The 14705-nt window shown below is 45.7% G+C and overlaps 1 protein-coding gene across 1 annotated transcript in view; it reads right to left on the bottom strand.

The window, feature by feature from the left end:
• Positions 1–14705, bottom strand: part of WDR33 (WD repeat domain 33) — an 833238-nt gene that overhangs the window by 384895 nt on the left and 433638 nt on the right. The window contains exon 7 of the mRNA XM_078665596.1: positions 2021–2118. Coding sequence (XP_078521722.1) covers positions 2021–2118 — 98 coding nt within the window. The remainder of the gene's footprint in view (positions 1–2020; positions 2119–14705) is intronic.

Genomic DNA, 14705 nt, shown 5'->3' with positions numbered 1-14705 from the left:
AATGGCTTCTAAGGCTTTCACTCTAGGAGCCCCGCTTGGACGATGTTCTAAACACGGCTGACTGGTCTTCTGACTCAACCTTTAAGAGGTTTTACTTTAAGCCAGTCTCCTCCATAGGGGCCCTAGTAGTGGACAAGCTTTGAACTAGCCTAATTCTCGCCTCCGGGTCCTGATATAGAATGTAAAATTTCCTAGCTTTCGTAACAGAAAGTTTCAATTCTATTAAGGACACGGAGGCGAGGATTAGCCCCCCTCCTGATTGACTCTTGCCCAACCGGGTTGGTGAATTTCTACGTTGGGATGCATTAAAGATTTTTTGTCCTGTCTTTCGACTGTTTCTTGTAAGGATGATAGGTTGTCTATGCAATTGTAATAACAGGCTATCTAATGTTTTGTGTTGCTCTGTTGTGGCTGTTCACCACGGACAGTGTTTATGGCTCCTTTTTCTCTGTTCATAGGTTCGGAGTCCTCAAAGCAAGAGGGTTGAACTTACACTGTTGGCCTTGTCACAGAAAGAAAGAGGGAGTCCAGTGAGGGTCATTCCCCGATAAGGAAGCAGGAACCACCTGTTGTTCATGAACTTAATGTTTTTTTTACCGAGGACTCATTGGATGTGTAGTCCTCGTGTTGTTTATACATTATTAAAACGCTGCTGGTTGAATAAAATAAGAAAGAATATGCCTAATCCTCACCTCCGCGGCCTTATTGGAATTGAAACTTTGTTACGAAAGCTAGGAAAATTGTAATTCCTGGTGCTGTTTCAACCACGCAGAACTGAAACCACAAAGAAACAAAAAAATAGACACCCCAAACCTTAATAGTAAATCTAAGCAACACTGATGCATCATACATACCATCAATCAACATAGCTGTTAACTACAAAAAGTATTTGATTCAAGAATCCTTTGTGCTTTCTCTATACTAAGTAGTCAAATGGTAGGTTAACATCTGAAGGCTGAGAGCTACTGAGAGAATATCAGGTTGAACTGATGTAGTCGGAACTGCTGTGTTCTATCACCCTCCCCTCCTCCATTCTCTCTTCTTCCCCTGCTCTTACCCCTTCCTCTCCTGAATATCTCCCCTTGCCTTCTTTTTCCCTTACGTATATGTCCTTTTTGTTTGTCTCGACCTTACTTGTCTCTATGTTGCCAGGCTCTAATAACTGTGTAACCTTTTTAACAATGTAACCTGCAATTATGGTCTGATACTCATGTAAAGCACTCTGATACCTCCGGGTCTAGCCAGCGCTATATACAACCTTTAAAATAAAATAAATAAGACAGTATCCACTGCAGTTTTGGTTAGAGACTAATGCAGTGTTTGCATTTTTAGCCATCTCCTAAACAGTTTAAATACTAAGAAGTCCCAAGACAGACATGAATGTGCATGTTGTATGGGAATAACACTGCTACTTTTATGTTGTCAGTAGACAACCACGTCTGTGCAGCTACTGGTTTACATAACTACTTTTCATGTACTCAGTGAATTCTGTAATCATTTTAAGCCAAGCTGTGAAAAATTAGAATCTTTGCTTATTCAGAACTGCTCTCAGCAATTCACATTACATATAACTCTCAGGATGATAAAAAAAACGCAGTATTTAAATTTAAAACAAATGGGAACCGAATAGTGATAACTAAAACGTTTTACCGCTGAGATATTTGTGATAACGCATTTAATCCAGCAACACGGTTCTCCCTTGAGTGTACAAGATGTGGGCAAACAATTGCGATGTCAAACTTATGTACAGAGCTACTTTAAACATTCAGGTAGAGACTACAATAGAATTTAAATAAAAACAAATGTTACTATTGTTCATGCATATTTTGAGGGAAAATATATACTGACTGGTTAAAGGATGAGTTTTGATGCATCCGATTTTATGAAGCATCTCCCAAAATGCATGATAAAAGCATCTACGCAGCCCAAAAAAAATCATAAAAACAGACTGACTGCTGCTACCACTATGAAAATATACAATCCCCTCCAAACAGTTGTCAATGTTTGTTTTTCCACATACCTCGAAGAATCCTCTCCTCGTGACACCGCATAAAGTCCCAGATCCTAACAGTGCCGTCATCAGAGCATGTCGCAAATTTATTATCCGTAGGTGAAAAGCTGTTATATGAAGACACACAGCAGGGAAAGAAGTCAGCATTCAACATATAACCCCTCCAGCTCAAAACAGGCAAATAAATTCACTAATTGCACAAGCACCCAATTGCATAAAAGCACCTGGGACCAGTACACAGGATATAAGTGATGCACGACTTTTAGGGCATGAAGGAGGGCCTGCCGAGGAACAGAAAGACAACTATGAATTAGGGCCTGTCGAGGAACAGAAAGGCAACTAAGGGGGGCTAACAACAAAAGTCGAAGATGTCACTGAGATATCTGTCGGAGGTTTAAGGCCAAAACTAGGATACGGATCTTCTAGGGGAATGGACTCGCACCTGGATATTTAGTTCCTGCAACATCCAATGAGTGCGACATGCATGCAACCCCCAAACCAGAGGTAGATTATTTAGGGGCAGTACTTGTACACAATGTGCGACAATGGGAACAAGACTAACACTAGTGTGGAACTTCTGGAGCACATGTTGATGAGCGGAGACAGCTTTAACACTCGTGGACAGAAGAATGAGACTGCTTAAGATGAACATATTTGGGTCAAATTTATGAGTAGGTTTACGGTCTCAGATATATAAATTAAAACACTCAAGTGTGTGTGTGTCTCCCCCCCACCCCTCCAGACAGGGGGAAAGGCTGAGGCTCAAAGTCCAAACAGGTGTCTCAGGTGCAGACTAAAAAGGTTGCATACTATAGAACTCTTAAATATAACAGCGTGTGTAACTCTGGGCTTAGGCTAGTTAAAACATTTGTGGGCAAAGCCAGTGACACAGGTTTACACAAATGTGGATTACCCATCAAGCCACTGTTCTGTTAGGGCTTGCAAAATGGGTATGAAGCACTATGGAAAACTGCTGATACAAGGAAGGGCCACAATCATTTATCTCCAAGAACAAAGGCTGTCATATAGTTGGGTGGCTCTTCATCATAGATGTCACAAGTGGGAGGGTCACATAAAGGGCCATGAGCTACCACTGCTCTGGTAAACCTGGGACATGAAAAAAGAGATGCATGGCACTGAATGACTGGGATGTAACTCCAGGAAACAATTTACATCTTCTTGGAAACAGACGAACAAGTTACTTACCTTGGGTAATGCTGTTGCTGGTGGATGCAGTATCTGCCTGTGGTTTCCTCACCTTTTGGTTACCCCAGCGCCAGCATTCCACTGAACTTCTTTTCTTAGCTCTCCCACGTCGACGAGGACGTCACAATAGCACGGCTTCGCTCGCGACTCCGTATGATGTCATCGGAGCCATAAGACTATCTCGTCGGCGTGCTTCTCGTCAGTTCCACCCATTTTTTTCTGTGCCCTCTAGGCGAACGGGTGGACCGACAACATAATACAAGTATACACAGTACACCAAATATATACACAAATACATGCAATATATATATATATATATATATATATATATATATATATATATATATATATATATATATATATATATAGTTGCTCCCAGGAATACACCAGCCTGCTGCACTCGCGAGCGGGTGCTCTTCCAGGGGGGGGGTGTACCCACCTAATAGATTCTCGCTGCACAATCCAATCACAATCCTGTGAAATTAGAAACGGCACTCACAGGGGGGTATAAAGCCAACACTTCTTTATTTGGCTACCAGCACAGACAACAGCACAGACAAGACGCGTTTCGGCGATGAGCCTTCGTCAATTGCAAATGTGAACGCGCCGCCATTGCATTTAAAACACACAGTGCAATCGTCACAATGAGTCATGGCATCAACATGGACAAAGGACTAACTGATGGCTAAAATCGCGCCATCTTGAAAGTACTTAACATATACAGAAAACGAGAAAATATATATCATTTCATTTTCATGTGTAGTTCGAAGTCCGGGTACAGAGAGTACAATTCATTATTGACTCAATTGGCTATATTCATATGCCAAGAAATCTACCCACGCATTCAATATAGCCCTGGATGGGCACATTGTCTCACCAATTTATCTTGCCCTCAGATGGGCTCTGTCATGACAATGTTCATTGTGACATGATTACATAGTACAACTTTAAAAAGCGGTTCATGAAGCAGATATTTGATATAATCAGCAAAAAAAATTCAAAAGTAAAGTAAAGAGAAAAGAAAAGAAAAAGAAAAAAGAAACGCAAACCAATTCATACAGCATATGTTGATCAAAGATACAGCACGGTGGAATATCTGCAGCATATTAATATCCCAAGTGGACTGCTAAGTCTTCATGTATATTGAGTCCCAAAGGACTCTTGCTCTGTAAGTCTATGATGTAGCGTGACTCAAGCCGCCGTAGTTTTTGTAAGCGGTCACCACCACGTGGTAAAGGTGGCACACTATCCAGACAAAAATAGGCCAACAGATCCCTGTTGTGTCCATGAAATTTGTCGAAGTGTCTCGCCACAGGGTACGATTCATCTCTATTGCTGATGGCACGCATGTGCTCCAAAATACGTAATTTGACAGGATTGATGGTACTCCCGACGTATTTTAGTCCACAAGGACATATCAGACAATAGATGACATAAGGTGTTGTACACGTCAGAAACTTTTTTATGCTTTTAGGGATTTTTAGACCTGGAATATCATAGGTAAGGGTCCTTTTGCTGATTTTACAGGCCTTACAACGACCACATGGGAAGAAGCCATTTAGGGGAATTTTATTGGATACACTGGATTTCACCGTGAGATGACTATGAACTAGATCATCTTTCAAAGCTCTCGCTTTTCGGTAAGTTATCAACGGATTGGAAGGTAAATCTTCCTTGATGACATTATCCGTTAATAATATGTTCCAATTCTTTTTCAGAATTTTACGGACCTGTTCTGAATTGTCAGAAAAGGTCGTAATCAATCTGAAAGTTTTCTGATTCTGTCCCTTCGTCTCTTTAGATTTCAACAATTCCAGTCTAGGTCTTTTACTGACTTTATTCAGGGCTTGTTCCAGCACTCCCTCTTTGTATCCCCTCACCTTGAATCTGTTCACACACAGTTTAGCTGCTTTATCAAATTCTTCATCGGTGGAGCTATTTCTTTTAAGTCTTAAGAGTTCCCCGTATGGAATACTCCTAATAAGTTTCTTGGGGTGATTGCTCGTTGCGTGTAATGTGCAATTACCCGCTGTGGCTTTTCGATATAATTTTGTGTGCAATTGCCCCTTTTCCACAAATATGGTGAGATCTAAAAAGTTTACCACAGAGTCGCTTATTTCACCGCTAAATCTCAGATTCATGTTATTGTCATTTAACACACCCACATATGTTGTAGCTTCCTCTACTGTCCCTTCAAAGATAATTAACAGATCGTCAATGTAACGATGCCAGGATTTGATTTTACAATTCCACATAGCATTCCTGTCAAAGACAGCACAAACCCTCCGGGACGCCGGGATCTAGTTCATAGTCATCTCACGGTGAAATCCAGTGTATCCAATAAAATTCCCCTAAATGGCTTCTTCCCATGTGGTCGTTGTAAGGCCTGTAAAATCAGCAAAAGGACCCTTACCTATGATATTCCAGCTCTAAAAATCCCTAAAAGCATAAAAAAGTTTCTGACGTGTACAACACCTTATGTCATCTATTGTCTGATATGTCCTTGTGGACTAAAATACGTCGGGAGTACCATCAATCCCGTCAAATTACGTATTTTGGAGCACATGCGTGCCATCAGCAATAGAGATGAATCGTACCCTGTGGCGAGACACTTCGACAAATTTCATGGACACAACAGGGATCTGTTGGCCTATTTTTGTCTGGATAGTGTGCCACCTTTACCACGTGGTGGTGACCGCTTACAAAAACTACGGCGGCTTGAGTCACGCTACATCATAGACTTACAGAGCAAGAGTCCTTTGGGACTCAATATACATGAAGACTTAGCAGTCCACTTGGGATATTAATATGCTGCAGATATTCCACCGTGCTGTATCTTTGATCAACATATGCTGTATGAATTGGTTTGCGTTTCTTTTCCTTTTTCTTTTCTTTTCTTTTCTTTTTACTTTAGATTTTTTTTTGCTGATTATATCAAATATCTGCTTCATGAACCGCTTTTTAAAGTTGTACTATGTAATCATGTCACAATGAACATTGTCATGACAGAGCCCATCTGAGGGCAAGATAAATTGGTGAGACAATGTGCCCATCCAGGGCTATATTGAATGCGTGGGTAGATTTCTTGGCATATGAATATAGCCAATTGAGTCAATAATGAATTGTACTCTCTGTACCCGGACTTCGAACTACACATGAAAATGAAATGATATATATTTTCTCGTTTTCTGTATATGTTAAGTACTTTCAAGATGGCGCGATTTTAGCCATCAGTTAGTCCTTTGTCCATATTGATGCCATGACTCATTGTGACGATTGCACTGTGTGTTTTAAACGCAATGGTGGCGCGTTCACATTTGCAATTGACGAAGGCTCATCGCCGAAACGCGTCTTGTCTGTGCTGTTGTCTGTGCTGGTAGCCAAATAAAGAAGTGTTGGCTTTATACCCCCCTGTGAGTGCCGTTTCTAATTTCACAGGATTGTGATTGGATTGTGCAGCGAGAATATATATATATATCTCCAAACCTTGCAGGGTTGCACCAATCCGAGGACACCACTTGAGGAAAAATGTTTTTCAAAATGTATTGGCAGCCTGCATGCAAAGATTTCAACAGGCTCTCACATCAAAGTTTTTCACGCTGGACGCGTTTCGGGAGCCTTCTTCCTTCTTCTGCAGCGTATGGTGGCAGGTAGTGTGAGCAAAGTTCAAACACGCGCACCTTCATAAGTAAACCCACCCCAAGGCGTGGTTACCAGCAAGGCATCCTGGCTCTTGTAGTGCGCCGTTACTTATTACCCCAGTGGGCTAGCTTCACAGTCGCAATCGTGCCTCAGTCAATCCCATGTGGGTAGATGCAGGACCCCTGCGAATCAATGCTCCGCTTTGTGGCTGTCAATGAAAAATGGGCAGGCGTGTCCTGCAAAACCCTGTCCGCTCCTCGATCCCACCCTAAACACTCCTGTGTCAAATGGGAACCGCTAACAATAATCGGCGGTGGGCTTCACTCCGCGACCGTGACCAGCCGCAACAAATCCAAACCTTGTAGGGTTGCACCAATTGGAGGACACCACTCGAGGAAAAATGTTTTTCAAAATTTATTGGCAGCCTGCATGCAGAGATTTCAACAGGCTCTCACATCAAAGTTTTTCACGTTGGACGCGTTTCGGGAGCCTTCTCCCTTCTTCTGCAGCGTATGGTGGCAGGTAGTGTGAGCAAAGTTCAAACACGCGCACCTTCATAAGTAAACCCGCCCCAAGGCGTGGTTACCAGCAAGGCATCCTGGCTCTTGTAGTGCGCCGTTACTTATTACCCCAGTGTGCTAGCTCACATACACTCACATATACACACACACACACACACACAAAAAGGAAAAGCCAAAAAACAATGTATTTCCTAGCAATAAACTGTATGGTATATAAATGACATATGAAAAATAACAATGTCACACAGTCAGAAGTTTTTCGGTATAAGCAGGTGGACAACGGGGAGGCGGGTGGGTTAGTGAGGAATCCACAGGCAGATAATGTATCCACCAGAAAAAGCTGGACTGAAGGTAAGTAACTTGTTCTTCTGATGGATAAATCTGCCTGTGGATTCCTCACCTTTTTAATTGAATGCCCAAGCTGTTCCTCTCTCGTCGGAGGGTGTCCAACCGCCTATATGAAAATATCTTGCAGCACAGAGTGCAAAATGGCCCTCCCTCTAAACCTCCGAATCCAAGCGGTAATGCTTCGCAAAGGTGTGGTGTGGAGGGAGGCCCAAGTTGCAGTCTTGCAAATGTCTACAACAGGAACACCTCTACCCAAAGCAGAAGAAGAGGACTTCGCTCTGGTGGAATGAGCTCTTTTTGCCAGGGCGTAGCAGATCTTGATGCACAAGATGATCCACCTGGAAAGTGTTTGTTTGTGGACAGCTTTGCCCTTCATCCTTCCAACTTAGCCTACAAACAGCTGGTCATCCAGTCTTAGGCCCCGGGTTCTGTCCAGGTAGATGCTGACAGCCCTTTTAGGGTCCAGGCGGTGAAGTATCTCTTCCTCCTTAGAAGGGTGAGGGGGAGGATTGAAGGTAGGTAAGGTAAAAGAATACCCTAGATGGAAGGGAGTGACGATCTAACGCAGGAAAGCAGCCCTGGTCCAGAGAACCATCTTTTCTGCATGTATGGTTAAAAACTGAGGTTTAGAACTAAGAGCCTGAAGCTCACTTATCCTCCTGCCTGAGGTAATAGCGACCAGAAAAACCGCCTTGAAAATAATTAATCTCAACGGATAACTATGAAGAGGCTCAAAAGGAGACCCCATCAGGAAAGCAAGTACTAAATTCAAATCCCACTGAAGCATAATGAAGGGGGCATAATGAAGGGAGTGGGAGGAAACCTATTGGTGAGGCCCTTAATGAACCTCATAACAATGGGGGACTTAAATAAAGACTGCTGGTCTGGCAAACAGAGGAAAGCCGACAAGTAACCCTTAACAGTAGCCACAGCACATCCTTGCTGAGCCAAGGAAAGCAAAAAGACAAGTACATCCGATAAATGGGCCTCCAAAAGATCAATGGACCTCTCCACACCATTTCCCAAACTTGGACCACCTAGAAGAATAAATAGATTTGGTGGAGTGTTTCCTGGATGATAAAATAACATCCACCACATCCGGTGGGAGACCGAAAGAACTCAGGTTGCCCTGTTCAATCTCCAGGCATTTAGGTGCAAGCTCTGGAGGTGGGGGTGTAGACCTGCCCCTCCGACTGCGAGAGGTTGTATGCCCTAAGAGGGAGGCAGTGGGTGCGCAGAGAGGTGAAGATCTGTGTACCACACCCTTCTTGGCCAATCCGAAGCGATCAATATGACTTGGGCTCAGTCTTGGTGAATCTTCCTCAGAACTCGAGGAATCAAGGGTATGGGAGGCAACGCGTAAAGGAGTTGTGAGCTCCAATCCAATAGAAATACGTCCTCCAATGTTCCCTGCAGCTGATACTGAAGACTGCAGAACAACGGGAAGTGCATGTTCTCGTGAGTGGCAAACAGGTCCTACCGAGGAAACCCCCTGCATCCGGAAGATGTGATGGACCACCTCCTGATGAAGCCGTCACTCATAATCGGCAGAGTATTGCAGACAGACTGTCCGCACATACATTTAGCAACGTGGCCAGATGATTTGCAAACACACAAATGTGATGGCCTGAGCCCAGGACCATAGTCGCAGAGTCTCTCAGCAGGTGATACAAGCCTACCCCTCCCTGTTTGTTTATGTACCGCATTGCGATTGTGCAGTCCGTCAGGACTTGAATCGACTGACCTCGAAGGGAGGGAAGAAAGACCTTGAGAGCCAAACGTATTGCCCGGAATTCCAGAAGGTTGATGTGAAGGAACCTTTCCTCTGGAGACCAAAGACCCTTGATCTCCAGATCCCCCAGAAGAGGATCCCACGCTAGAGTGGATGCATCCCTGATTACTGTGGCCACCGGTGGAGGAGGTTGAAAAGGCTTTACTTGAGACAGGTTGTCCAGCATAGTCCACCCAGACAGCTTCGCTGTAGTGTCCCTGGAGATTCTGACCTTCACGAGATCTCCATTGGGCTGATACCACTGTCTGCGGAGGCACCACTGGAGTGCCCTCATGTGCCAGCGTGCATGGTTGACCAACAGTATGCAGGAAGCAAACAGACCGAGCAGGCGTAGGATGTTCAGGACTAGAACAGCTGAATCGTGAAACAAAGGAATGATCTCCTGAATGTTGAGAATCCTCTGCGGCGGCGGGAAAGCTCAACACACAGTCGTGTCCAGTATTACACCTCTAAACAGGAATCCCTGACGTTCTGAGATATGCAGCCACCACCGCCATCACTTTTGTGAAGACTCAAGGTGCGGAAGTGAGACCCAACAGAGGGACCGCAAACTAGTAGTGTTGAGAACCTACCGGAGATACTTCCGATGCAACTTCAGAATAGGGATGTGAAAATACGCATCCTGCAAGTCAATCGACACAATACAGTCTTCCTGCTGCATCGCCAAAACAACCTGAGCCAGGGTCAACATCTTGAACTTTTCCTGCCTGAGGTAAAAATTCAAATTCCTGAGGTCCAGGAGCAGCTGCCATCCTTGGGGATCAGGAAATAACGGGAGTAGCAACCCTGACCACTTTCCTGCTCTGGAACCACCTCTATTGCACCTTTCTGCAGCATGGCAAGAACATTCTGCTGCAAAAGCAGCAAATGGTCCTCTGAACACCAGCCCTGGCGAGGAGGGTAAGGAGGTGGAAACTCTTGAAAAGGTAGGGCGTACCCATTTTCCACAAAATTAAAAACCCAACAGTCTGAAGTAATCCAGTTCAAAACCTGTAGAAAATGGGACACCCGGCACCCTAGAGGACCAGTATGCTCCAAGATAGGCGATCTAGAGCTGCTTTCCCATGGTAACAGTGGTGGGGACAGAAGGAGGAGGAGGAAGACTGAAGTCGAGAAGCTCCTTGCAGACGGCCTCTACCTTTTCCTCTGTACAACCTGTACAGAGGGTTCTGCTGTGGCTGTCGACGGCCTCGAAAGGAAGCCGCCTTCCCAAAATCTCAATACCTATTATATCCATGGCCGCTGGGCTGGGACTGCAGGCCCAACGATCTTGCAGTAGCCCTACTGTCCTTGATGAGCTGCAGCGCAGAATCCGCCTTCGCTACAAAACAATCTGGATCCATCGATAGGTAGATCGAGCAAAGTAGCTTGTACATCTGGAGAGAAACCTGAAGACCTAAGCCAGGCATGCCTCCTGGTAGCCACTGAGGAGGCCATTAGCCTGGCGACCAAGTTCGCCGTGTCCAGACCAGACTGAATGACCTGATGGGCTGCCACTTGTCTAACAGCGCTTCCAAAAAGTAAACACGACCATCTTCAGGCAACTTAGGAGCTACTTGCTTGATTGTGTCCATTAGTGCATGAATGTACCTCCCTAGCAAACATGTGGCATTTGTTGACTTTAGAGCCATACTTGCTGAGGAGAACACCTTTTTGGCAGATGGTTCCAAGTTTTTTCGAGTCTCTATCCCCGGAAGTAGTAGAGCAAGACCAAGTTGACGGCATGGAACAAGACGCCTGAACCACCAAGCTTTCCAGAGAAGGATGGGCAGAGAGGAAAGCTAGATCACCAGGAGCAGGCTTGTAGCGTCTTGCCACTGACCTAGAATCCGCAGGTGCAGACAAAGGCTTCCGCCACACCTTCATAATCGGCACCGTCAACGCCTCATTAAAAGGCAGCATAGGTTCAACAGTAGGGGAGGGAAAATACAACACTTCAGTCAATATATTTGACCTCAGCTGAGGGTAACTGAAGGTCCAACAGATCAGCAGCCTTCCTGATGACTATGTGATAAGGGGCAATGTCCTGTTAAGGCAAGGCCTTCGGAGAAGAAAGCTCCCACTGCGGGGAAGTATCCAGGCCACTGGCCTCCTGTAGACCCTCAAAGTCGCCCACGGAGTCGATGATCTCCCCTTCCTTATGTTCTTGCTGGTACTCCTCTTCCTACAGCAATCTCTGCGCTTCCCTCCTGAAACGCCGCTTTGGGGTTGTTGTCGGCGGCGCCGGTGACAACAGTGCTAGCATCGAAGAGGGACCATCCCAAGCGGGCAATAGCCTTGCTCGAATCCGGGGTGACGTCGGTCCAACACCAGACAGAACCGGAGATTGAGGTATCAGAGCTGGTAACCTCAACGCCGGAACTGCCATGATTGAGCCGTCGGCATGAAGGGCACAAAAGGCGCCCGGGCATACTGCTGGGGATGCCCAAATTAAAGGCAAGTAGACCCACGGGCCGGACAGTGCACCGGTAGGGTAAGATGCCCTAGCAAACATGCCAAACATCACATTAAGGAAATGTGACGGATCCACTTGTGGTCCTGGAAAAGGAGGATAAGGATCCAAAGCCCTTTGGTCCTGATCCATTTGAGGCCTTACAGGGGGCTGAGGCTGCAGCAACAGAGACACTGGAGCTGGTACAGGCGAAGCCGCGGGAACCAGAGAAAACTTTGGGCGCCTGAGAATCTCTGGGCACCAGCAAATCCCCCGACGCCAGAGAGTGGGCCAGAGTCACCTGTGGAGAAGGAGTAGGTGACGGCGAGACGGCATCCTTCTCAAGATGCCGCTTCACAGGGGAGTACGACCTTGATGTACTGCCCTTTGAAGACTAACGTCTAGACCCATGTCTTCTCTTCTTATGCTTGCTCGACTTCGAAGAATGCGAGGTCGACTACTTCAATCTCTTGCGACCGCCCGTGCCAAGAAGAGTTTCGCCTCACGCTCTTTCAGCACCTTCGGGTTCATCTTCAGACAGCACAAACACCCTACGACGCCGTGGTCCGAAGAAAGACACCACAGACATTCATCGAGGGGATCTGTGATGGACTTATGACCCTCACACTTCCTGCAGGGCTTAAAACCTGACTTCTTCAAAGTAGCCATTCTCAGTGCAACACTAAGTATAGATAGAAACAAAGTTATACCATGTAAAATATTGAGTCCTAGAAAAAACTGTTACGCGTCAACATCGCGGAAAAAAGGGGACTGACGTCAGCACACCGACGAGGTCTACTGATGGCTCCGGTGACATTATACAGAGTCACAAAATGCAGTGCTATTTTGACGTCCTTGCGACGTGGGAGAGGTTAGAAAAGAATTTCCATGGAATGCAGGGGTAATTGAAAAGGTGAGGAATCCACAGGCAGATGTATCCATCACAATGCGTAGTACATTAACTCTCTCAGGCATATTGTGCATCTACGGCTTGCACATTAACAAGTACTTAAAACCGAGGGGAATGGCCCAATAGAGGTATTTGAAAGGTGCCACACCAACATTTGCATGTGTAGCACAAAGCCTGTAACAAATATACACACTTCTAGACATAATTTTTTGCATATCAAAATCTGGAATTTTTCATGTTAAACTTTGTGTGCAAGTTTTTTATAATTCACGTACTTAACTATTAGTTTGACAGGAAGGGTATTTATTATTCATGCCTTTCGACTGAAAACACACCGAGAACACCAAGTTGACCATGCCCATGACGCTTAAGTTAAATACTAAAGTAACCTCGTTATTGCTGTAAAAATGTAGAGATTGTACTCTGAAGTACTGAAAGAGCCAACAATTTTCAAGAGGCACATGCTCAGGTGGGGTACCTCTGGCAGTGGCACAGACATTTTGCTAAGCAGGTATTTTTTAGTCTAGTGATAATCAACATTCATCCATCCATACTTAATGTCCAATACTTTTGAAGTAATGCACTAATATCTTACAACAGACACTACAAAAAAGGCACTAAAAAACAAATGCAACTCCATTTGAACTCCCCAACCTTCTGAATAAATGCTGTGTACAAAATCTTTTACATTTTTACTTCATATTTACCCGATATATGTAATGTTGACTGAGACTCACAAACGAAATTGAATTGGGCTGATGCTCATAGAATTTTACATAGGAATAATTACCAGGATGAAAAGGTTAGAAAGACTGTCTGCTCAAGATTCAGGGAAGATCAAAATGGTAAAGTGCAGAAGGTGGGATTTATAAGTTGATAAAGTAAGGAGGTAAATGTGCAGTAAATGTTTTAGGAGGAAAATGGGCAGAGGGTAGAGACGGCAGTAAAGCTGGTCTCTAACAAGATACTGGTTAAAAAAAGTATTGATGGGGGTGTGACCAAGTGCGCAAGATGGCTGACGCGCTTTGAGAGAGCTCTCGGCAGCAATAACCGACTCAGACAATAATCCTACCCACCAGGCTCATTGGGAGGACAATCCTTCCAGTCGTGACTCCCCTGTCATGGTGAAGACAGCCCGCTTAAAGTTGGGGTGTTCAGCACAATGGAAGCACGACATCGCTTCGGTGTGCAGAGCTGGCTGGGCCCGTGATAATAGTCAGACAATACTCATAGCCGCTGAACGGATGGTGCGGTGTTTGCGGCCTGGGTGCTGCCCGGGGAGTGCTGTGGGGGCTGCCTGGTTGGGCCAGTCTTGCGGTTTTCCCTGCCCAGGCATCTGGTGATCTACTGGGCACGGCGGATACCCGGGGGGTGGGGCGGACCACACCAGGGCACAAACTGCGTTCCTGACCAGAGTCGGCAGTGGACAGAGGGGCAGGCCAGGCCACAATCAACGGACGCAAGCGGGCTGCGGTCAGGGTCGGGGGAATGAGGGCAGGCGGAGGGGGTTGCTGCTGCAGTGTGCCGATCTGCATAGCTGCTCAACTGGACGTGCCTGGCTCATGTTCCCTCCGGCCCCCTAGAAACGACCTAGTTTGTGTGCCTGAGAGGAGGAGATTCCCACCGACCTACGTGGAGGGTGGTGTGAGCTTCATTGGCCTCCATACAGCCCCCTCCCTCACCCTTCAATGGTTTGGAGCAACAGACCGTGCAGACCAGGGTGTGCGTGATGCTGTAGAGGCCAGTAGTCACACAGTGAAGAGTTGCCAGGCCTCCACGCATGGGCTGCTGTGACCCCTGTTCTTCACCCATGGCCATATCCTTGGGACACCGGAGTCTGGATT

Source organism: Lissotriton helveticus, chromosome 11 (assembly GCF_964261635.1).
Source record: "Lissotriton helveticus chromosome 11, aLisHel1.1, whole genome shotgun sequence".
Classification (NCBI taxonomy): domain Eukaryota; kingdom Metazoa; phylum Chordata; class Amphibia; order Caudata; family Salamandridae; genus Lissotriton; species Lissotriton helveticus.
The sequence above is the reverse complement of the archived record's forward strand: the minus strand, read 5'-3'. Positions and strand labels throughout refer to the sequence as shown.